This window comes from Barbatula barbatula (assembly GCF_947034865.1).
Source record: "Barbatula barbatula genome assembly, chromosome: 20".
NCBI lineage: Eukaryota > Metazoa > Chordata > Actinopteri > Cypriniformes > Nemacheilidae > Barbatula > Barbatula barbatula.
The window spans coordinates 15,947,911-15,972,282 of record NC_136783.1 but is presented as its reverse complement, the minus strand read 5'-3'; the positions used below and the strand labels follow the sequence as shown (position 1 = coordinate 15,972,282).

Below are 24,372 nucleotides of genomic sequence, written 5' to 3'. Positions count from 1 at the left end.
ATGGATTGCTATGGCAACCGACCAGACGTCACAATCTGGGCATGTGTGTTCCATTTTTGTCTTTCTTATTTTCAGACTGGAGGATTTGGAGAGTGAACGGGAAAGAGATTTTTGGGGGACTGCTGAAAAAAATAGGGCAGCCATCTTTTGTTTTATTTTGAGCATATTAAAATAATAAAAAGCCTCACCTTCAGTTTGACGGTCTCCTCTTCTATCTAGGCATCTAGCGGCTGTGGATTCAGAGGGTTAAGTTTCAAGACTTTATCCTGTATCTCGGATGTGATTTTCTTGTTATGCACTAAACATGCCCGGATCGCTGAGCAACGAAGAAGAGGGGCAAGACGATATGGATTTTGAAGACGACGTGCCAGGTGAGGGGGTAAAGAGTCACAGGGGAGGGAGAGTTCTGCCCTTCACAACTGCGCTGCTACGCCTAGTTGAATGCGGGAAACGGGGCTTGCGCTTAGCGTTAGTAAACGCGCGTCCAATTTATTATAGCGCGTAACCGTAGTCTCCGTGGTGTCTGTTCTCACACCGGACACTGTTCTTTCCAAAATAACGGCGCACTGTCCAACTGTATTTGAGTCACCAAAGCGCGACTGTCTTCCAGCAGACCAGTCTGTCTGCGACAAACCCATTCTTTAATCATCTGTGTAGGGTGATCGTGTTCTCCTCACCCAGTTTGTTCTTGTGCGCATTTGTCTTTGCATATAAATGAGACATTGCATGCAACGCGTTATTGTCTTTTCAGCTGTGCTGCTTTGATATTGCATTTTGTGGGCACGGTAATTTATAAACCCCTTTAAATGTTTTATTATAAAAAAGCGAAGTGCGTGCATATGGAGCACTCTTATTCTGATAATGTAATGTACGAATGAGGTTCATGCATTGTTCAGACATGATCGAAACAAACACGTAGCATAATCAGAAAATATGACAGCCTCCCAAAATAATGCACTCCTCTGTGGAATGTTAAAGAGCAATTGGTTACAATGTCTCCCCATGGTCACAGTGTCTTGGTGATGAAGTAGTGCATGTGCCTGATAGAGCCACGTGTGACAGGAAAACATCAGCAACAATGTTACTCTGCCTCTATGGTCTACTCTTTTTTTTGATGGGCCCAAGCCCTCTCAGTCTCCAAGGAGTTCTTGTTTGCTAGACCTCCTTTTGGACTGAATGAGGGGGCCTATGCGAGATTAAAAATTAATGTAGAAAAGTGATATTTTATGCAGCAGAGGCAGACACTTTTGTTTTACAGAAAGGGAATATTGAAAGGTGATACTATGAATGTTAGTTGTGAAAATGTAATACTCTGTAAGACTTTATTCTGCATATGGAATCCAAGGTCAAGCCCAACGCAAACCTTAATTGGCTTGTGTCTGTCTTACCTCTGTCTCTATGTAAATATCTTCATGCTTATCGTAGATATCATTTTTTTTCTTTCTAAAAGACTCATCAATCTTGTGTTTTTATAGTTTGGCATTAAATAAATAGGTTTGTGAAAGCAGAATGCAGTGCCAGTTGTGTGATGTAGTTAAGACTCAGCTGTGGCTGTCTGCCTTTTATACATTCATGGAACGCAGTTCAACAAAATCTAATAGTTTTTGCCCACAGCCAGGTCTGGGCTGCCTCTGAATTAGTTCTGAATTAGTCACATGACCAACGTGAGCGAGAGCCTCTCATTTGCACCCCAATCTCGTATTTACCTTCTTTTTCGAAGAGACGGAAACATGCCTTCGACGGATCACTGCTGGAGACTGCGGTTGGAATAAATGTGTGATTTGTGGAATGTGGAATTAATAATTGAGAAATAATTGATGAGCCAGTGGGCTCTCTCCATATACACGGTTAGCCCCCGCATGTGCTGCGAATAAAAAAACTTGCGAAATATAGGCAGCTGCGGCATGACGTTGATTTTTGGGGTATGCTGTTATGTTCCGATCAGTGTTTTGGTGATTGCTTTTCACTGCATCGGATGTGTAGGCCGGAAAAGCTTGACTGGGTCTGGCACGTTCTTGATGTTGTAATAGGTGGTGCAAAACCAAATCCTAAGCTTAATTACTGTTAACATAGGATGCATAAGCAATGCATTGTAGTTGTAATAAAAATACAGTATGGCACAGAAGGTCAGAAACGTGAGCTTTGCAAACAGAGCTTTTGCAGAGTGCTCCAAACACTGCAGAACACACGCCTGCTGCACCCAGCCGGGGAAAATGAAGAGATTACTGGTGCGTGCACTTAATGGGGGAATAAGAGCCAAACAGATGATTAATCAAATTTGTGTAATACAAAAATGCAGGAGAAGGAAACCTAAGAAATGTTGTTCAAATGGAAGTTTAGAATTTGCTCGATTTCTCATGTTAATTCACCTTCATTGGATTTGCTTAATAGACGTCAGTAGGCTCTCTTTAGATATGTACATTTTAATCAGATGGTTTTAAATTGTTGCAACTTGTGTCTGCATTCCTTCTGTGCCACATCAAGAACAAAGAATGGAGAGGCTCCAAAGAAAGTAATTTTTCCCACACTTCCTAAAAAGAGGTTGGGATCTCAGCAAGAATTACAACATAGTAGAAAAATGTGTTTATAAAGTCTTTATTAGCCCTATTCCTAAGACTCTGTTGCTGCTGGTAGGCATTTTTGTTTTTATTAATTTAGGGATTACCTGTGACATATCTTTGGTACACATTAAGGACCAGTGTTATGATCTTCATTAGCCACCTCAGCCTGGTTTTGTTTAACATACTCCTATCTGTCTTTGAAATCGAAAGATTATCATGCGCGTTTCTTGCTCAGAGAAGTCAACTCGGATTGGTGGGGGCTATTTTTACAACCCTCACTGTGAAAGCTGACACCCCTTCGCAAGAGTTTGTGTCTAATTGTGTGTAAATCTCTGTTGCATCACGCACTCATTTGTGTGTCGTCAATTTCAGCATTACACTCCGAGTGTCAAATTGCAAAACAAGCCGAGAAATTCTCCCAACAAACTGGCTTATTTCTGGAGCGTGGAATTTACATATATACGAAGGAGATAATTATTCGGACTAAACTCAATAACAGAGTCTTCGTTCCTGTTATGTGGGTTATCAGGACGTTCATTTTAGATTGCATTGCTGCACCGATTGTGTACTTGCAATTTATGCCAAGCGTATGTTTGCAATGCGGAGCAACATCTTAAGACACGATAGAAAGGATATTTCTGTATAGAATACGAAAAGTAGAGACACATTCTGTAAAAGTTGAAGGTCTCAATGAGGGGGGTGTTCTAAACATGCTGCCTCATCACATTAATGGGGGGGTACTATTAACATACGCAGTCTATCAGACAGCTAATGCGTTTTCCTGTAAAGCTCCTCTTCGTAACAGCCAGCACGGCCATGAATCCATCCTCTAATGGAGTGCGGCAATGACCCAGCCCTTGCTGGAAGGTCACAGTTACCCCAATGTCTTTGCTTAGCTGACACAGAAATGTGTGGCTGCAGGTGTGACATTTTAAGGCCTGCTACCAGGAGCCAATGGCTATGGCATAGCTTTAAAACACCTGGCAGTGTCTCTGTTTACTCAGGAACATGATACAGAATGCGACTGTAATGGTGACTCCGCCCACATGAGGATCAGCATCCTGTGCCGCTTTTATTAGGTTGTGCATCTCTGTGAATTATTGCGAATATGCAAATAACAGTGCAGTACACGTATATCATTTATTAAATGTTGTGTGTGTGAATAATCTTTGCCCATGCAATGCTGCAGAGGATAAAAGGGTTCAGAAAATTGATGGATGGGCACATTTTTTCTTTCCCTCTTCTTTTTTCCACATGATGCTCATATTCTGTACTGTACCATCATCTGCACATTACAATGTATTTTATGGCTCTCTGCATGTATTCTACACAGTGAAGAATTTAATCTAGTGATTTCAATGTTGATAAATTAATGAATATCTTTTTATTTTCATATTTATTTGTGTAAATACATTTTAGCCATTAGAAAGTCTTCCCACAAGTGCAGCACCATCCAACCCCCTAAAACACTATTTGTCAATGGTTGCCAGGTTTTCTTACTTTAAGTGTGCTGTATTGCATCACTGTGACTGTAAGTGAGACATGAATGAAGAGGAAATGTGAGCTTGATGCTCCTGGCAGGCAGCAGACATATTCTGCAGACATGAAAGAGCCTCCCTGTGAGATGTACCGCAGACGCGCTGCCCTAAATATCCATCATCTCTCAAGCTACGGATGTGTTTATGTGCAGCAGAAGATTAAAATTTAAAAAATTCTTGTGGTTGACAGAAAGATGGGGGAGCTCTGTATTTACCAGAGTTAATACTCAAATCGCCCATCAGGGCCACAAGCCGTTTTTTTTAGCTGTGCCGCCAGTCCTCTCACAAGAGCTGAAGTCCTCAAACAGTAGCAGCTAAATGAAGGTTAAGTGGATTTGCAGGATAGCATCCAAGAGGCTGGGAAAACCCCATCTCCAACAGCTCCCACGGGGCGTGGTGGCTGTGGGGCAGGGCTTTAGCTGATTGACTCCACCGCACACGCTGCATGTTTCACGGGCCACAGTCTGAGCTGAAGATAGACAGTCTGTGGGAGTCTTACCGTGAAGCTCCCGATGCAGATGATGCCTCCCCGATGTCTGTTTTAGACAGCTAGAGCTAAGCCTTTTTGACAGCACAGTGGTATTGAAGTGTTAGAGTGCATATGCTTTTTCAGACAGGGGTTTTTGTTTACAGTGTGAGATTCACAGTTCAGCAGGTGGCAGAGGGCTCACCTTGCTTCCTTTCGCCCCCCTTTCAGTGTGTCAACAAGAGTCTTTGCTTTTCCTCTCACGGACCGAAAGAGTCTCCACTCCTACACAGGAAAGCCCCCTGCAGAACTATATAGATAGAGAGGCTGACAAATTTTGATCCCCAGATTTGCCTTTTTACCTCAATTATGGCTTTTGTATCAAACAATGTTATAACTTAGTCTTATTCTTTTAAAGGAAATGCTTTGATTATTTTTTTAAATCTATTAATATACATATAATATGTCTTCAGATGTGCATAAAGAGCTTCTATTACCTTAGAATGAGCTATTTCTATCTAAAGACACTGCTTGTCCTCTTGCCATGTTGTTTCTACAGTAGCCCTAAACGTACAAACTGCTAAAGATCGCATTCTGTAAATACATTATCTCTTTCGGCAAAGAAGCAAAAATGTGACAGCATTATTTTCCCTTTGCCAGCCACCGTAGTGCTTTGAAAGGGAGGGGTGGAGTGAGTCGGTGCTAGCAATTCGCAACCTCACGACTAGATGCCACTAAATTTCACAAACTGGACTTTTAAATGATTTGCATCAATTCTAAATCTATAAAATGCAAGCACATATTCAAGAAGTATATACAGAAACACATGCATTGCATACAACTGTTCCTGCTTATGGGAGTATGCTGTGCGACTAAATCTCAAAGCTGTGAAATTTGTATTTTTTTCAGATGAGGATGAGGAATGTGAGCGTGAGCGGTCGAGCGAAAGGAGCGTTCCCCTATCACCGCTAGAGAGGTTCTTCCCCGAGGACTCTGTTAAACAGCATAAGAAAAAGAAACCAGGCAAGATATCAGAGGGCAAAGCAGAAAAGCCCAAACTTCAGAAAAAGAAGAAAAAGGAAGTAAGTGGCAGCCTTATTCAAGCGTGGATGCAACTTGTCAACTTGTATTTGATTTCTGTGATTTATCAGCCTAAATCTGCATTTCAGTTATTTATAGCCTTTGATTTGTGGCTTTGGGTATGGTGATCGATTATATTTATTAGCACAGGACCAAGGCTCCTGGCATTCTCTCACCTTGATCAAGCTGACAATAAATCATACACACAGCAAATGGCTTTCCTAAGAAAGAGCAGGTGCGCCGTTGTCGGGTATGCCACGGCTCAAGCACTCTTTCAAAGAGCAGAATTATCCATTTAAAAGAACCTTCCCGACCCAGGTGTATTGTATTACATTGTTTACCGATCAGTCCTCTCTTTCCTGTCCAGCATCCCTTTGCGCTTGCTATGTCGTCTGCTCTGTGGAGTGAGATAAAATGTTTGACAGGTCAGTCGGTCACAGGCCCCCCAGCTGACTGTAGTCACCGTTGAGATAATGAGAAGGATTCCCTTTTTTTCTTTCTCTCTCTTTTTGTCCGTTGCTTTCCCAGCCTCCTTGTTCAGATTCAGCCTCTCCATCAGGGCTCCGTCTCTCCCTCCCTCTCAGCGGTGGTAAATGTGCCGTGGAGAGGGCACAGGGGTCTCCCCTCAGCAGCTAAGCGCCCTGCTTGGCGTCAGTCATGCTTTCCCTGCAGTGCCGTGTCAGACACGGGCTCAAATCAATACGGGTCAAAACCACCGCCTGCCCTTATGCTCTCCGAAAGTCTAAAGGCTCAGCTCGCCAAAGCTGGCCCACCACCTGTACCAAAGCCTGATTGACTGTGGAGAGTCTTCAGATTGTAACAGGAGAGTTAGAATTGATGGCTGTCAATATCATTTCACTAATGAAGTAGTGTATATGATTCTTATTATGAAGCTATACAATAACTGTATGGCTATCAAAATAAGTATGAATATGATTGAAGCAATCCAATCCAAAAAGAAAATGTTGGCTCAGGAGATTTCTCAATAGTGTTTCATTTAAGTATTAACTTCAGATGTCTTTGTTGTCCTTTCTAAAATTGCAGAAGAGAAATAAAAATAGAAACAATTATTAATATACAGGTGTGCAGTGAATATTGTATAGGTTTAGATGATCTTGATTTGGGTGAATTTTATCAGAAATGTTCACATTAAAATGTTCCAAAATATTGACTTTTGATTGCAGAGTTGGAAAATCTGAGGTCAGTGTGTGACCATTGTTGAAATCTCTTCTGAAACTAATGGAGACATTTGTGAGATTTCAGTTTTTTTCTCAGGATAAACATCTCAGATGCGGGAGACAATTAATAAATTAATCTCACTGTCGTCTTGGAGATTTTCTTTAGATATTAATTAATTAAATCATTTGTGATTTTTCTTTCTTTTTGGAATAGACTCGCTTAATATATTCACAAAAATGTTTTCCAAACATCTCAAATCACACTTGCAGATTCAGTTAAAAACATTAAATTGCAATTTCATGACAAATGCGAATCAGTGATGTTTGACACATGAAAAATATACAGTCTGTCTAACATCTCCTGTTGTGTGCTCTACGAAAAGAATGCAGTCATACAGATAGGAATGACAAGGTAAATAATGAAAATTTTGGGTGAACTTGCATTTTGGATGGGAGAAAACTGCAGAATGGTATCAACTTACAAACATATTTGTAGAATTTATTTATTTTAGACCTTCTGTCTGTGAGGTACTTTGACAGATAGATGTGGTTTAAATTTTTTTGGGAGACCTTTCAGCTCCAGCTGTGAAGCTCTTTAGTGGTTTTCCTTTTTCTTCTTGTATGAGCCCCCTCTTTCTCTCTTTCTCTCTTTCTCTCCTTTCTCTCTCTCTCTGTCTCTGTCTCTCTTTCTCTCTTTTCTCTCTCTCTCTCTCTCTCTCTCTCTCTCTCTCTCCTCTCTCTCTCTCTCTCTCTCTCTCCTCTCTCTCTCTCTCTCTCTCTCTCTCCTCTCTCTCTCTCTCTCTCTCTCTCTCTCTCTCTCTCTCTCTCTCTCTCTCTCTCTCTCTCTCTCTCTCTCTCTCTCTCTCTCTCTCTCTCTCCTCTCTCTCTCTCTCTCTCCCTCTCTCTCTCCCTCTCTCTCTCTCTCTCTGTGTCTCTCTGTCTCTCTCTCTCTCTCTCTCTCTCTCTCTCTCTCTCTCTCTCTCTCTCTCTCTCTCTCTCGTCTGTCTCTCTGTCTCTCTGTCTCTCTGTCTCTCTGTCTCTCTCTGTCTCTCTCTGTCTCTCTCTGTCTCTCTCTCTCTCTCTCTCTGTCTCTCTCTGTCTCTCTCTCAGCTGTCTCTCTTTCTCCCTCCCCCATATACGTGATTGAGATTTGTCTAGACGGGCCCTAGAACACAGGCACTGCAACCATGGGGACTCTGCATAAGAAGCTCGTTATGCAAACGCATCTGATTGGATGGCGCCATTCCATTGGCTGCTGCAGCAGAGAGAGAGCTTCCCCTGAACCCCCCTGCCCAACCCTGCACAGTTTGGTTACCATGGCAACACAGAACGGCTGCTGGTGGAGCTTGTGTGCTCTGCGGCAACGCCGGCCTGTGCTGAGGAGACGTCTGCCAGCCAGTGTACAGCTGCAGCACAGCAACAGGCGTTCTCCAATTGAACACACACACACAATAAATTTACCCACTCAAACATGTGCTCCGCAGAGGCATGATCACTTCAATTAGTTTTTCTTTTCCTAGACGTCACTAATAATATATTTGTAATGATATGGTTTTTCCTTTATTGAAAACGTGCAGTTGATTTGATATTTATCAGTTGTTATGCCAGTATCTGCTTTTTATTTAAATCTGTAGATGCATGGGCTTTACCAAAGAGTGAAATGTCATTGTTAATACCGCAATAAGTACTTCATCATGTTTTTCTGGCAGTAAAACATCTGTGCTCTAGATCAATAGAGTTGTTCACTAGTCAACTTATTTAGCCAGATGGATGAAATAATGAAGATCTGAACATACTACTGTTTAATCGATATATCAGTGTTGTCTATTACGCATTTTCCAAAATGCCTGTTCCAACAGGGCCATCCTTGTGAGCTGGACGACATGTCTGACAGAGAAGACCGCGGCCACAGATCAGGGAGCGAGAGCAGCACCTACAGTACCCTGAAGAAGAAGAAAAAGAAACCCAAAGAGAAGAAGGAGAAGAAAACAAAACAACGGAAGAAAGATGAAGACGAGGACGATGATGATGACGATGATGGAAACATGAAGGTGGGGTTAGATCGGAAATATTGATACTGCTTAAAAAACGAGAATTACTGAAATGCTGTTTTTCCAGGAACCAAAGTCATCCAGTCAGCTGATGCAAGAATGGGGACTTGAAGACGTGCAGTATGCTTTTTCGGAGGATGACTATAAAACAATCACTAACTACAAAGCCTTTAGCCAATTTCTTAGGTAGGATTTCCTTCTTCACAAATATCGTAAAACCCTGCTGTCACGTCGTCTTGTTCTATTTTAAGATGCTCTATTTTGCAAATGCTAATGCTTGTCTGAAGTAATGACAAATGTGGGGTCTAGTATCGCATCATGTTTTTCATAGGATTTGTTCTAAAATGCATAATTCAGACACTCATTTCAAATCGGATAGGGCGTGTTCAAAGCCATAGTAAAATATTGACTGCTCATTCTAGAATAATGCGCCATGTTGCTTGGCAACCGTTCACATCCTACAGCTAATGAACTATAATATTCGGCTGAGAAATGTAATATATTTTTACTTAGTCCTAGTGCTGTTGCTCTTGCAATTCTTTCTGTTGTGCCCAAGAACATCCTCTGACGTGGCAAAATCATTGTATAGCAAAGATTATTGTAGCTTTATGCTTTATTCAGACATCCAAAATCTCAACCTCAGTGTTTCTCAAGAGCAATTTTTTCTTTGCCGTTGGTGGTCAGGCCCCTTATTGCCAAGAAGAACCCCAAGATCCCCATGTCGAAAATGATGACGGTGCTTGGAGCAAAATGGAGAGAGTTCAGCGCAAACAACCCTTTCAAAGGCACCTCTGCAACTGCTGTGGCCGCGGCTGTGGCGGCTGCTGTGGAAACGGTCAATGTGGCCCCGCCCATCTGTATTAGAAGTATCCAACAGATCACACCATCTGGGCCAATCAAAAAAGCCAAAACCAAAGAGGGAAAGGGTACTTATTTCCTTTGTTTGCGATGTCTTATAGGAGATTTACATTGGTTAAACATGCAACATGATCATTGATTGGCTCAAGGCCAAGCCTTTGTTCAGAATTTGCTTGTGTGTCTGAGATTTTGCAACTCCCAGTTGTGTCTTGAATGCTCATAAATACATCTTAATAAAAATGTTAGAAAGATTTTTTTTATTTTACAGTAAATATGTCTAAGAATAGGGTACTGTTCTCATGGCTCACAAATATGTGTTTTGTTTGTCTCATCTGGACTGCATTGCAGGGCCTGGTGCTAAGAAAAAAAGTAAGCCAGTGAAAGAATCAAAAAAGAAAGGGAAACCGAAGAAGTCGAAATCGAAAGCAGGCCAGGGTGGAAAAAGGAAAAAAGGCTCTTCGGTGAGAATGCCTTTTCACTGAAATCTTTCTAAGGCCTGCGTCACATGGAAAAGATTGCCATTAGCTTTTGATGTCGAATTATTTTTAACTTAACAGAACAATTTATGGATTGTTATTTACAACTACTCTTCTAGTGTTTCATTATTTTGGTTCCACTTAGTTTTATTAGGTTTTTTATGTTCCTGTGTTATAACCATGAAAAATGTATTGTTTTTAATGTCTTTTTTCTTAGAGTGAGGAAGACTTCCTGGATGACTTTTCTGACTTTGATGACATCAGCATTCACAGTGCCTCTGTACTCTCAGACACGTCAGCAGCACCGAAAAAGAAAACAAACCGCAGAGGACGAAAAAAAAGAAAAAGTATTTTCTTCTAAATCATTTATTTGGATTACTTCAATACAGTCTGTTAGCAAATTGGCAAATTTTATAATGCCTTCAGCTTCCAAAAAAAAATACCTGTATATTTATCAGTTTATCTTGGTTACATGTTTCACCCAAAATTACCACAGAACATACTAAAAAGAACTCGGCACATTCTTATGAAACGAAAGTTATGAGTTATCTATACCAGTGGTTCTCAAACTTGTTTGTTGTTTGGCTGCCTTTGTGTAGGGTGCATCGCTTTGCGGCCCCCCAAATAAAGACTTAAAATCTTAAACTTATAATTTGAATTGATTCAAAATCATTTTCAGCTATAGAATACTTGAACGTCAATTATTTTGGTTGGTAGTCTTATTTTTTATGTTTGATTGCATAAAGTATTTGATACATTTCTATATTTTATAAAATGCCATAAACTCTGACCCCATCTTGGGGTTCCCATTTTGAGAACCACTGATCATAAATGCTTCTCTTCACATTTGCTTTTCATATATACCTTTTTTGTTTTTGTCTTAATAACAGCAACCGATGACCAAGATCACATGACCAGTATTGTCGTATGCATATGTGTGCTGTTTATTGGAATTTTCACTGATGCACGATGAACTTTTGTTCTGTATGTACTGGTAATGAAGGAGAGGATGGAGATGGTTACGAGACAGATCATCAAGACTACTGTGAGGTTTGTCAACAAGGAGGAGAGATCATTCTATGTGACACCTGTCCCAGAGCATATCACCTGGTGTGTCTGGATCCAGAACTGGAAAAAGCCCCTGAGGGAAAATGGAGCTGCCCCCATTGTGTGAGGAAATCCCATCCTGCATCACACACACTTGCAAAGCAACAGACATATTGTAGTATCTCTGATGTTTTTCTGCTAAATGTGTGCTCTTCACAATGGCGGTTCAATTTGACGACAAATCACAGGTTATCCGGGACTATTGTAATACCAAGCACATCATCTCTTAGGAAAAAGAAGGCATCCAGTGGGAAGCCAAAGATGATGAGGAGGAGGAAGATGAGGCTGCTGGTGAGGAGGAGGATGACCATATGGAGTTCTGCAGAGTTTGTAAGGATGGGGGAGAGCTGTTGTGCTGTGACACCTGCCCTTCCTCGTACCACATCCACTGCCTCAACCCACCACTGCCTGAGATCCCCAATGGAGAGTGGCTTTGCCCACGGTGCATGGTGAGACACTCTGGCACAACTTAATCCACACTGGGTTTAATTGACAATAATGTTTGTTTCATTTAATAGGGTGTCACAAAGAACTAAACTTTTAGTAGGGGTTCATATGAACCGCACTACATTTCCTGGTTTATGTGAATCTATCTAATCCAGATGTGAACTGCTGTTGATTACATATTTGCGTTGTTTGCCAGTATTTTGATAGTAAGCCAAAATAAACAAATCAAAGTGAAATAAACACTGCTCTCCAATATCTTACGTCCACATTTCTGAATCTTTTGCCAATGTACCACGGTTCGGAGCCATAAAGGCACAAAAACAAACCAGCAAGGGATGAGTGAAAATATTAAATGCGCAATGTCTATTAATTCATCTTAAGGTTGCTTTAAAAACTACTGTATAAGTCTGCCATGAAAATATTTTAAAGAATGTTGCTAACCGAACAGCTATGGCACCCATTGACTCCCATAGGTTTTGTGTCCATATACAGTAGACGTGAATAGGTGCTTGTGCTGTTCGGTTTCCAACTTTCTTCAAAATATGTTATTTTTTGTAGTCTTTGGAAGAAAGAAAGTCGTACAGGTTTGATATGACAAGAGGTTGAGTAATTGAGGACAGAATTTTGGGGTGAACTATGCCTTTAAACCTCCCTTTTTATGGAGAAAATATTGTGTGCATGTATGAGATCATTGGGAGTATTATGCCACCTTTTCACGTATTCTACCCTAGTGTCCACCACTAAAAGGGAAAGTCCAAAAGATTCTACACTGGGCATGGGGGGATCCTCCTCTACCTCCCGAAGTTCCCCTTGGGCAAGATGGAGAAAAGGTGGATAGTTTAGCCAAACCCCCACTGAAGGGCCGTCCAGAGAGGCAGCTGTTTGTGAAATGGGCTGGGCTGTCTTACTGGCACTGCTCGTGGGTCAACGAACTACAGGTGGGGTTTCCACATTACCACACCAGAACCAACATTACCCCAACCATTGAATTGCCTTTTTCAAGAAAGCCTATGGTCGTCCTCTTTTTTTGATGCAGTTGGAACTATATCATACAGTAATGTACCGGAACTATCAGCGCAAGAACGACATGGATGAACCACCTCCATACGACTATGGCTCTGGGGAGGAGGAGCTTAACAACGAAAAGAGGAGGAGCAAAGATCCTCAGTATGCAGCCATGGAGGAACGATTCTACCGTTACGGCATCAAGCCAGAGTGGATGATTATTCACAGAATTGTCAACCACAGGTGGGGGGGCTATGTTTTGAGCATACGGGTGATGTTCGTCTCAGTTGTATTTTAAAAATGTAATGCTGGCTGCGATGAAAATGTACACAATGTGTCTCATGCCAAAACTTAAACAGAGTATGAAAAGGTCTTCAATATTAAGGTTGTGTTGTGCATGTTAAAGTTTTGATAAGGATGGAGATGTACACTACCTGATAAAGTGGAGAGACATGCCATATGATCAGTGCACCTGGGAGACTGATGACTTCAACGTCCCTGAATATGACAGCTTTAAGCAGGCCTACTGGGACCACAGGTGAGCTGCGTTACTAACTGTGATGTTATTTTAGTTGGTGCTGTGACTCACGTGCGCTCCCCCTCCAAATCTGTGACTTTACCAGAGAGCAGGTGCTAGGTGAGAGCCAGCACCCCCTGGTGTTCAGAAAAGGAAACCGTCTGAAAGATGAAGGAAAGAGGAGAGAACCCCCTCCAGACACTCCGGTTGTGGATGTGAGTGTGATCTTTTTGTTTTAGTTCTTTAAAACTTCAGCACTAGAATATATGCCACAACATCAAATATTTCAGTTTAATGTTTTTATAGATTGAATGAAAACATTTATTCTCATTATTGGTCACAGCCCACCATCAAATTTGAACAGCAAACCTGGTACATCGATGACACAGGGGGCACTTTGCACCCGTACCAGCTAGAAGGCCTGAACTGGTTGCGCTTCTCATGGGCTCAAGGAACTGATACGATCTTGGCCGATGAAATGGGGCTTGGCAAGACAGTGCAGACCATAGTGTTCCTGTACTCCCTCTACAAGGAGGTTTGGACATTAGTTGAACTTTCTCTCTAATGAGTTTGATCGAGTAAGAGAGCGGTGTGTCACAAGAGTCGGTTGGTTTGTTTTAGGGTCACTCCAAAGGGCCCTTTCTGGTCAGCGCACCACTGTCCACCATCATTAACTGGGAAAGAGAGTTTGAGATGTGGGCTCCAGAATTCTATGTGGTGACTTACACAGGGGACAAAGAGAGCAGGGCCGTCATACGGGAGAATGAATTTACCTTCGAGGACAGCGCAGTAAAAACAGGACGCAAGGTTTTCCGCATGAAGGTTAGATAATTCTGTTAAACTGATGTTGCATTAATTTTAAACAGTTAATGCTCTGTATGGTTTAAAATATAAGAAACACTACCTTTATTATTATATACCAATGCAATGCTGTTGTTGTTTTTTGTCACAGAAGGACACTCCAATAAAGTTTCATGTGCTACTGACATCATATGAACTGATCACTATTGATCAGGCTATTCTTGGCTCTATTACCTGGGCCTGCCTGGTTGTAGATGAGGCCCACCGGCTGAAGAATAATCAATCAAAGGTACAATTTTACAATTATACATACAATTAAATACTACAATATTTGTAATCCTAATCAAAGAAACCTCAACACTTAGTTTTTCAGGATTCTGAATGGCTACAAAATCTACTATAAACTGCTCCTGACTGGAACCCCTTTGCAGAACAATCTAGAAGAGCTTTTTCACCTGCTCAACTTTCTCACCCCAGAGCGCTTCAAGTAAGATTGCATTCGGCATGATTCACCTCGTGATTCATAGATCCGCTAGTAGAATAATGATCTCCCACAGAGCCATTGCAGGGCTTATATTGGAACACGTTTTCCATACGATTGGACGAAAGTGAGTTCCTTAATCCAAAATCCAAATGATTTTTTGTGCAGTAACCTGGAAGGTTTTCTGGAAGAGTTCGCGGATATCTCAAAAGAGGACCAGATTAAAAAACTACATGACTTACTGGGACCACACATGCTCAGGAGGCTGAAGGCAGACGTGTTCAAGAACATGCCATCGAAAACCGAACTCATTGTGAGAGTGGAGCTGAGCCCGATGCAGAAGTCAGTCTATCCCAGTATTTATGTTCTCAAATGAATAACATCAGTTTAGCATCTCTAAATATGTTTGTTATAATTTCACATCACATTCTGGTGCTCTTTCTTTCCAGGAAATACTACAAGTTCATTTTGACACGGAACTTCGAGGCGTTAAATTCCAAGGGAGGTGGCAACCAAGTGTCGCTTTTGAACATCATGATGGACTTGAAGAAATGTTGCAACCACCCCTACCTGTTTCCAGTGGCTGCAGTGGTGAGGAGGAGAACATATGGAGGCATATTGTACCTTCTGTAGAGAGGCTGTGATGTATTTTTAGCAGGCGTAATGGCAATACATTTTCTGCTGTGTAAGAGCTATTTAAAGACACAACCTTTTGTTCAAGAGTGTATTGTTTCTTAGTGTCTGCAACTAACGTAGTCCATTATACTCTTCTTATCTTACATTCTCATGTTCAAGGATATAAGAGGACTATAATTCTGATACCAATATACACTAATATCAAATGTCCAATGTGTTATTTTTTGGAGGATCTATTGACGGAAATGCAATATAATATACATAAGTACGTTTTCAGAGGTGTATAAAGATCTTACATAAAGAAGCGTAATGTTTTAATACCTTAGAATGAGCTATTTCTATTTCGCCATGTTGTTTCTACAGTAGCCCTTAACGGACAATGTGCTCTACAGAGTGCATTTCGTGAATACGTTATCTCCTTTGGCAAAGAAGCGAAAACGTGGTGACATCTTTGTCCTTTGTTAGCCACTGTAATGTGTTTAAAGGGAGGGAGGCGGAGTGGAGTGGAGTTAACTGTTGGTTGAAATCCGCAACCTCACCACTAGATGCAGCAAAATGTTATACACTGGACCTTTAAGTCATAATATTTCATGCTTTACCAAAAGGACACTTATACAGTAATCTGTTTCTCGTGTATGCAGGAAGCTCCTGTCCTACCCAACGGTTCGTATGATGGTAACCACCTTGTGAAATCCTCAGGCAAACTCACTCTGCTTCAAACGATGCTCAAACAACTCAAGGATGAAGGCCACCGAGTTCTTATCTTCTCTCAGGTGTTGTGTATTTTTTATTCCCTCACTTAACACTCTGAATGCTCTGTGAATAAAAATGCAACCATAAATATGCACGAGTCTCGCTTCTATTTCAGCGAAAGATTAATTAGATGGTAAACTGTGAATAGAAAATGAGAGCAGAGCTCATTTATCTTTCAAATGGAGTTGACAAATGAAAAGGCGGGGCCTATATTTGTCTCCGCTTTATTGTTTAGTCCTTAGACGCTTTTCCTCCCTTTTAAATTGCCCGTGGAATCATCGTATCCATTAGTTTGATGAATGGCGCAGGTAAAGAGGGCTAAGTCTTGATGATACTTTTTCCATTGTGCCACCCGTTTCTTTTCTCAGATGCTTGACAATAAACATACATTTTCACGTTGGAGTTCTTTCTAAGAACATTTTTCCCAATGCCGTCCGGTCAACCACATCTCGCACAACCTTCAAAAAACTACTTAAAACACACTTCTTCGGCGAATACTTGACAGACAAATGTGAAAAAATGTAAAAATAAAAGACACTACACTAACCCTCTTCTCTCAACAGGTAGTGTTCTGGCTGTTGTTGAAACTAGTAACGTTCTATTAGCACCTATTGTACTATTGCTCTTTGTATGAAATATCGCTTATTGCTCCCTGAACTCTTTGTAAGTCGCTTTGGATAAAAGCGTCTGCTAAATGACTAAATGTAATGTAATAAAGGAGAGGTCTCATTATACACAAAAGGGATTTAGAATGAGCTGGCAACCCTTGCTGCATTTGCTTCACACTGTCATTCATTTGAGTCTCATCAAGCATTGTTGATCTTTCAGATGACAAAGATGTTGGACCTGCTAGAGGACTTTCTGGAGTTTGAGGGGTATAAATACGAGCGTATTGATGGGGGCATCACTGGGGGGTTGCGTCAAGAGGCCATCGATCGGTTTAATGGTAAGAATGCCAGCAGTGATGTTTGCGTGCGTTGAGGAACACTTAGACAATCAAGCTAACTATCTGTCACTCTGAATGTAGCACCCGGGGCGCAGCAGTTCTGTTTTTTACTTTCTACACGTGCTGGAGGATTAGGCATCAATCTGGCAACCGCAGACACAGTGATCATATATGATTCTGACTGGAACCCACACAATGATATTCAGGTAATACAAATGTGCACACGCAAACATATATGAAGTATCATGGCTATTTATGTTCCAAGGGATGTTTTTGTACATACTTTTATTATTCATTAAAACCTTTTCAATAAATTTTTACACAAATTATATTCCAAAGGCATTTTAGTCCTTAAATCCTTTTACCCCTCATAGTTAAAAGTTAGGGTATTTGGATACCAAGGACACAACATTGTCACAGAAGGATTTAAAAGAAAATATCCACAGTTTTAAGAAAAATCCACTTATAATTTAAATATTTCTTATATATGTCTTTCTGTTTTCCCGCAGGCATTCAGCAGGGCTCACCGTATCGGGCAAAATAAGAAAGTAATGATCTATCGTTTCGTAACGCGGGCATCCGTAGAGGAGCGTATCACCCAGGTGGCCAAACGAAAAATGATGCTGACACACCTGGTGGTGCGACCAGGCCTGGGCTCCAAAACAGGATCTATGTCCAAGCAGGAACTGGATGATATTCTGAAATTTGGCACAGAGGAGCTTTTTAAAGATGATGTCGAGGCTGCCAGGGCTATGGGTGAGAAAGTAATTCATGTCTTATATTGTTTCAACTAATACGTATGTCTTCACATGATGTGTCTCTCCTGTAGGAGATAATAAAGACGGGGAGGAGGGCAGTGTGATCCACTATGATGATGACGCCATCTCTAAATTGCTGGACCGCAGTCAGGATGCCACAGAAGACACAGAGATCCAGAACATGAATGAGTACCTCAGCTCCTTTAAGGTGGCTCAGTATGTAGTTAGAGAAGAAGACGAAGAGGTGAGATGGCGATCTCAGTGTGTTCTTCATACATGTTTCTATTAAATAAGAGATCAGAGATGAGAACAAGTAAGTTCTTTTGAAGTGAGAAACAGTAAAAAAAATCCGTTTTAAAGTTAATTGTAGTTTATATATTGTTAAAAGTAATTTAACACTTTTGTTAATTTTTTTGTGTTTCTAACTCTGTCATGTTTTGTAATCTGAATCCATATATCATTTGAAATCCAGGTATAAACATCCATCCAGTCAGATTAAAAATGTTTCATTGTTATCTAGGATGTCAAGTGTATGCAATAAAAAGCATTTTCATATAACAGATCATACTAAATAGATTAGATTTTTAATCCAAGTTTAGGATTAAATGTCAGCCCATACTAATTAGACTGTAGAAAGTCCACAAAATGATATAAAAAAATGTTCATCTATGTGTGTGGACATACAGGAGGAGGTCCAGAGGGAGATTATTAAGCAAGAAGAGAATGTTGATCCAGACTACTGGGAGAAGCTCTTGAGGCACCATTACGAGCAGCAGCAGGAAGATTTGGCTCGGAACCTGGGCAAAGGAAAACGCATCCGCAAACAGGTCAACTACAATGACGCCTCCCAGGAGGACCAAGGTACCGGCATACGGATGCTGACAGTACAATAACACAGCATAAAACAGCAAAAAAGTTGACATGAGTGATTACGTGTTACTGTTCTCAGAGTGGCAGGATGATCTTTCAGACAACCAATCTGAATATTCCGTTGGGTCTGAGGATGAGGATGAAGATTTTGAGGAGCGTCCTGAAGGTAAACAAAACACCTGTCTGAACACATTAAGTGGAATCATGTGACTCTATGCAATTGATACGTTTTAATAGCAAATTTTTGATAGACTATACAGTTGAAAATAGAAAATGCTGCATTTCTGCAATAAGGTTCAGTTTACTTACTCGTCCCCGCATTCACAATCTTTAAAAATCACTTTCTATAAATGTTTTTCATTTTTGTTCGTCTTCCTCCAGGAGGACGCAGACATTCTCGCAGACAATTAAAGAGCGATCGGGACAAACCGTTGCCACCGCTGCTGGCGAGAGTTGGAGGAAATATAGAAGTATAGCTCCTTATGATATTGACAAAAAGTGATTTACAATTTTTCTCTTCTTTCTCACACATAATTTTTATCGTTGGTATTTCAGGTGTTGGGATTTAACGCCCGGCAAAGGAAAGCCTTCCTGAACGCCATCATGCGCTGGGGGATGCCCCCACAAGATGCCTTCAACTCTCACTGGCTCGTCCGTGACCTGAGAGGGAAAAGTGAAAAGGAATTCAGGTACTGTGTGGTCATACATGTCACTTTCTAGAGCACTAATAGAACACAGTGGAGATGAAATGTTCATTGTCTGGTCATTCTCATGTATTTTTCAGGGCTTATGTGTCTCTGTTCATGAGGCACCTGTGTGAGCCGGGGGCAGATGGAGCTGAGACGTTCGCTGATGGAGTCCCAAGAGAGGGGCTGTCCCGTCAACACGTTCTCACCCGGATCGGTGTCATGTCTTTAGTACGCAAGAAGGTAATGAGGCAGAAAAAAAAAAGATTTCTGGTACGTTACAATACAACCTTTTGAAAAAACTGTACTTTCATTTATCACACCTGCATTTTTATCCACTTAGACATTTCTTTATTTAATATGCTATCACAAAAAATGTGTATTGAAATAGGTTCAGGAGTTTGAGCATGTGAATGGGAAGTTCAGCACCCCAGATTTAATTCCTGTGGGATTAGAGTTCAAAAAACTCAATGAAAGCATCTCATCGGACCCCAACACACCTGTCCCAGCAAGTCCGGTTCCAACTCAACCCAGCACTCCTGTCTCCACAGGTGTGTGTGTGTGTGTGTGTCTACAGAATGAAAATATTCTGGATGTTTATGTTAGGTTAACTGGTCTCCCTTACATTACTCCCCATAATTACAGATAAGACTGAGTTAGTATACGCATCTCAAGAAGACAAGGATATTACGGAACCAGAGAGCGCCAAATCATCAGAACCTGAGGTCAGACTGCAATACATTTTGCTGAAGAAATCCCTATCCTCCCCCTTTCTCTTGTCTTTATTAAAATATTTGTTTTTCTCCAAGCAGCCAACTATGCCAGAACCCTCCCCTGCACCAGAGAAGACCAATGAGAGTGAAGAGACGAAGAGCAGCAACCCAGGGGAGAAACGACAGGAAGACAGTGGAATAAATGACACCCCAACTGTCAATTCAGAGCCATCGTCCAATCAGACACAGCTGTCCACTAAATCTAGTGAGCAGTTAGCCAATCAGACAGCTTTAAGTGAGAACTTTGTACTAATGTAATGTAATAATTCAGAATTTTGCTCTAAACAAGTAAAGTTTACAACTTTTTGTGTGTTTTAGACTCTGGTAAAGGGAAAGAAACGTCTCCAGAGAGAGGAGAAAATAAACCCAGTCCAGCAAAATCAGAAGACAAGGAGCCAAAAACAGGTCAGCGGTATTTTGTATTTATTTAATTCCAGATTATTTTGTTAAATTGTTATTTAAAACCACTTCTGCTCTGGTTCCTGTTAAATTGTGCTGTTTCCATAGCTAATCCCGATGATGTGAAATCCGAAGAACCTTCTGAGAACCAGCTGAATGGAGAAAAAGATGTAAGGGACGACACGGACGAGAGCCACAAAGATGACAAAAACAGCGTCAAGACACGTTTCATGTTCAACATCGCAGATGGAGGATTCACAGGTGAGCTACAGTCTTATTGACGTTGTTTTGATTTGCTGTCTTCGTCTGACAGCCGTTCCCGTACGGTCTTTGTATCACAGACGGAAGATTTTGCACAAATAGGATGCACGGATAAGTGCGGATGTGTGTTTATGTGCACATTCTGTGTGTTTAGAGTTACACACACTGTGGCAGAACGAGGAACGCGCAGCTGTGTCGTCTGGTAAAATTTATGACATCTGGCACCGTCGCCATGACTACTGGCTGCTGGCTGGCATCGTAACGTATCCTCTCGGTTCTTTTCAAAGGACTGTCTTAATTCCCCGCTCATTATAATTGTATTTTCTTATCCTTTTGCTTACATCTTCAGCTCTAACAATTGAATATTACAAAACAAAATCTTGTTTACCTCAGTTTTTGTATAGCAGCGAATCCTTAACAGCTGTTTTTATCAGACACGGCTATGCCCGCTGGCAGGACATTCAGAATGACCCACGGTATGCCATCCTCAATGAGCCTTTTAAGACTGAAATAAACAAAGGAAACTACTTAGAGATGAAGAACAAATTTCTCGCAAGGCGATTTAAGGTACACGTCACACGTTTGATTTAATGAAATGTGAAACGGAACCTTACGTTCACACATTCTTATATCGTCTCGATTTCAGCTCTTGGAACAAGCTTTGGTAATTGAGGAACAACTACGACGAGCAGCCTACCTGAACATGACTCAGGACCCCAGTCACCCCGCCATGGCCCTCAACACACGTTTCGCTGAGGTGGAATGTCTGGCTGAGTCCCATCAACACCTCTCTAAAGAGTCACTAGCTGGAAACAAGCCAGCCAACGCCGTGCTGCACAAAGGTAATATTGCAAGAATATAATTAGCAGCACTGATACTTAGCTTGTTGTTAGTCACATTGGCTTTATAGGCATGAGGAATAAAACAAGAGTTTTCCAAAACTTCTGTAACTTTTGCTGTTTCAGTTCTAAACCAGCTGGAGGAGCTGTTAAGCGATATGAAGGCCGACGTGACGCGGTTACCATCCATGCTCTCGCGGGTGCCGCCCGTGTCTGCCCGCCTGCAGATGTCCGAACGCGGTATACTCAGCAGGCTCACCAGCCGGGGCAACGAGCCGCCACCTCAGCAGGTCAGAGCAGCACAGTCTCACATAACATCACTTCCATACCTTGTACAACTCATTGAAAAATGTATAATTGATAGATCTCATGCGGATTAACTGGCTCTGCTTCATCTTCCCTCAGCCGTTCCCTCAGGGTTCGTTTGGATGTTCTCAGATGTATAATAGCAGTTTTGCCGGAGGGTTCCGAGGACCTGGAGGCACCGCGATGGTGAACTACAGCCAGATGCCCCTGGGGCCATACGTCAGTGGTTAGTGCCATACATTAACCTTAATGTCAAGGGAATAGATTTATTAAATACTCATTAGTCTTGTTTAAGGGATTGTTCACATAAAAATGAAAATTCTGTTGCTTTTCCTGTGTGGAACACAAAAGGAGCCAGAATGTTAGCCACAGTCCCAATTCACTTTGATTGTATTAAAAAGAACCTCAATATGAACCTCAAAATGTCTCCTTTTGTGTTCCACAGAAGAAAGATTGGAATTCAGTGGGTTTGGAATGAGATGAAGGTAAGCAACTATTGACAGAATCTTTCATTTTGGGTGAACTACTCCTTTAATACACAATAAGAGTTGCATGGAAATAATAATACAATTTGTGCCGTTAGTGTCTGTAAATGTACTGTAAAGGAAACACAGAAATGAACTGAAATTTACAGATTTTGTGTATAGATTTTAACTGTATGACTTACCTGAGATCATGAAGATGCTTTTGTCTCCCTGGTTCTTAGTCTCCACCAATGGACCCCCGGCCCCAACAAGCCACTTGGAGAAGAGGTCTAGTGATGTTCTGAGAGATGTGCCCACACCTGACCTAAAATCATTGAAACCCAGTGATGTCATATGCATCGAGGACTAAATCACACACGTTGTCCTCTCTCTGTAAAATACCTGCAGGCAGAACCGTGAAGAACTGATAATCAATATTAAACAGCAGATCTTATCAATTGCACTTTTGTCTTTAAGAATCTGCACTTGTACGTGCCTGTAAGTTTCATTTAGTAGAGTTCAGTTTTGTTCTTTTTTATCTTCTGCAATGTGAAGGTCTTGACTGGTTAATGAAAGACTGGAATCAAGGAGGCCACCAATATTTTGACTGTCCTATGAGGTAAAGAACATTTTCATATTTGCTATTCTTGAGCCATCTGGAGGTGTAAGTAGTTCTTGATCAGTCAAGGACTAGACCTCCCACCTCCTGGGTACAGTTACAGCCTCTGCTTTGCTCCTTCACGGATGATGTGTTGTTGCTGCCCCTGCAGGTTGTTGCTATCTATTGCATCCAAAAACAGATTGAATGTTATTAGCTCTGGACAATTTCTGTTTTAGAATTCAGCTCATGTTTACTTTATTAATTATACTGGATTGTTTTTTGGGACATTTGTGGACCATAGAAAAGAAAGGATAAAAGTGTTGTACATTTTAGTGTTAATATACTTTCTTCTGTTCCATCTTAATATGCAGATCACCATGTGAACATTCTGGCAGTATTTGCTTAACCTATTAGGTCAGTATGGATCTGCATTTGAAATTATTTTCCCAAATTTGGTGATGCCAGTAATGACTATCAAATGTTCCTCAGTTTTTCATTACTGGAACAAAGTGAATTCAGCAATGTGGGGATATTATACATTTTAAATATACTCTTGTTAACTAAATAATCCATATTGTCGTTGTTATCATATCCTTTTTTGCACAGCATTTTGTGAAACGCTCAAATTTCGAGGCAAGCAAATGGATTATAATGCCAGAATGGTTCTGAAGCCATCTTTTGTGTTGTTTTTGTTTCACTCTGAAATGATATGCCTTGTGTAACTGTGTTTTTAAGCAGCGCACTTTACATGGAGGCTGGACACGTCTGTAGAGACGGAATCTCTTATGGGCAATTTCAAACGCAGTATAACCTCTTTCAATAATAACTCTTAGACTCAGTTTGTTTCAGTCTGTGGTATGTCACGTTAATTCCTCAAATGTAGATAAAGTATTTCTGTTTATTTTCTGCATTGAGTAGTTTAACATAAGGGTTCAAGACAAATTTCATTTTTGGGTAGACAACGAATGTGGATAATAATGCAGTTTAATGTTCACACACACGCTAGAAAAACCTCAGATGACTTCAAAGACAAAGTCAGCCTCATGAATAAAGGGATGTTTAACCCAATGGTATAGAGAGTGCCAGCAGAATATGTTGTGAAATGCAGTTTTGTTTTAATCTCGTGTGATGAGTTCACACCGTTTCAGTTCACAGTATTGACCAAACAAACTCCATTTAAATGCAATCAAACTGAAGCCAAAATGAATGTATTTAGTATTTAAAACCGCTTCAGTCTAATACTAAAAGTATTTTCATTCAAGTACATAGCAGGCTTCAAAAGCTACCAGAAAACCCTGGTCAAGGCATCTTTTGTTATTGCAGTCAACATGTACGCTTATAAGATGTCTTCAGAATACTTTGGACATGAGAGATCTTTGTCTTGATTTATAAACAGCTAGCAGCGAAACAGTTAACAGTATTGCTATACGAGATAAGATATGGAAAAGATCTAAGTGAACTGTCATCATTTCACTTTGTACTTAGTGTATTTGTTTAATGTGTTTTAATAAATT

At 40.9% G+C, this 24,372-nt stretch overlaps 1 protein-coding gene across 1 annotated transcript; it reads left to right on the top strand.

Annotated features, from left to right (window-relative positions):
• On the top strand, positions 1–24,372 carry chd5 (chromodomain helicase DNA binding protein 5; the record flags this gene model as incomplete). Its single annotated transcript, XM_079483017.1, has 41 exons — positions 1–43; positions 297–371; positions 5,475–5,647; positions 8,683–8,874; positions 8,942–9,060; positions 9,559–9,800; positions 10,081–10,193; positions 10,426–10,555; positions 11,212–11,378; positions 11,546–11,764; positions 12,494–12,700; positions 12,799–13,010; positions 13,174–13,305; positions 13,391–13,499; positions 13,628–13,819; positions 13,906–14,106; positions 14,237–14,374; positions 14,451–14,572; positions 14,735–14,908; positions 15,016–15,157; positions 15,844–15,975; positions 16,784–16,901; positions 16,983–17,107; positions 17,411–17,657; positions 17,731–17,903; positions 18,346–18,520; positions 18,609–18,695; positions 18,911–18,999; positions 19,085–19,218; positions 19,314–19,458; positions 19,607–19,766; positions 19,861–19,940; positions 20,028–20,223; positions 20,307–20,393; positions 20,496–20,648; positions 20,803–20,911; positions 21,083–21,215; positions 21,295–21,490; positions 21,614–21,777; positions 21,893–22,016; positions 22,500–24,372. The coding sequence occupies 41 exons, from the start codon at positions 1–3 to the stop codon at positions 22,625–22,627; spliced, it is 6,057 nt and encodes a 2,018-aa protein (XP_079339143.1). The 3' UTR covers positions 22,628–24,372.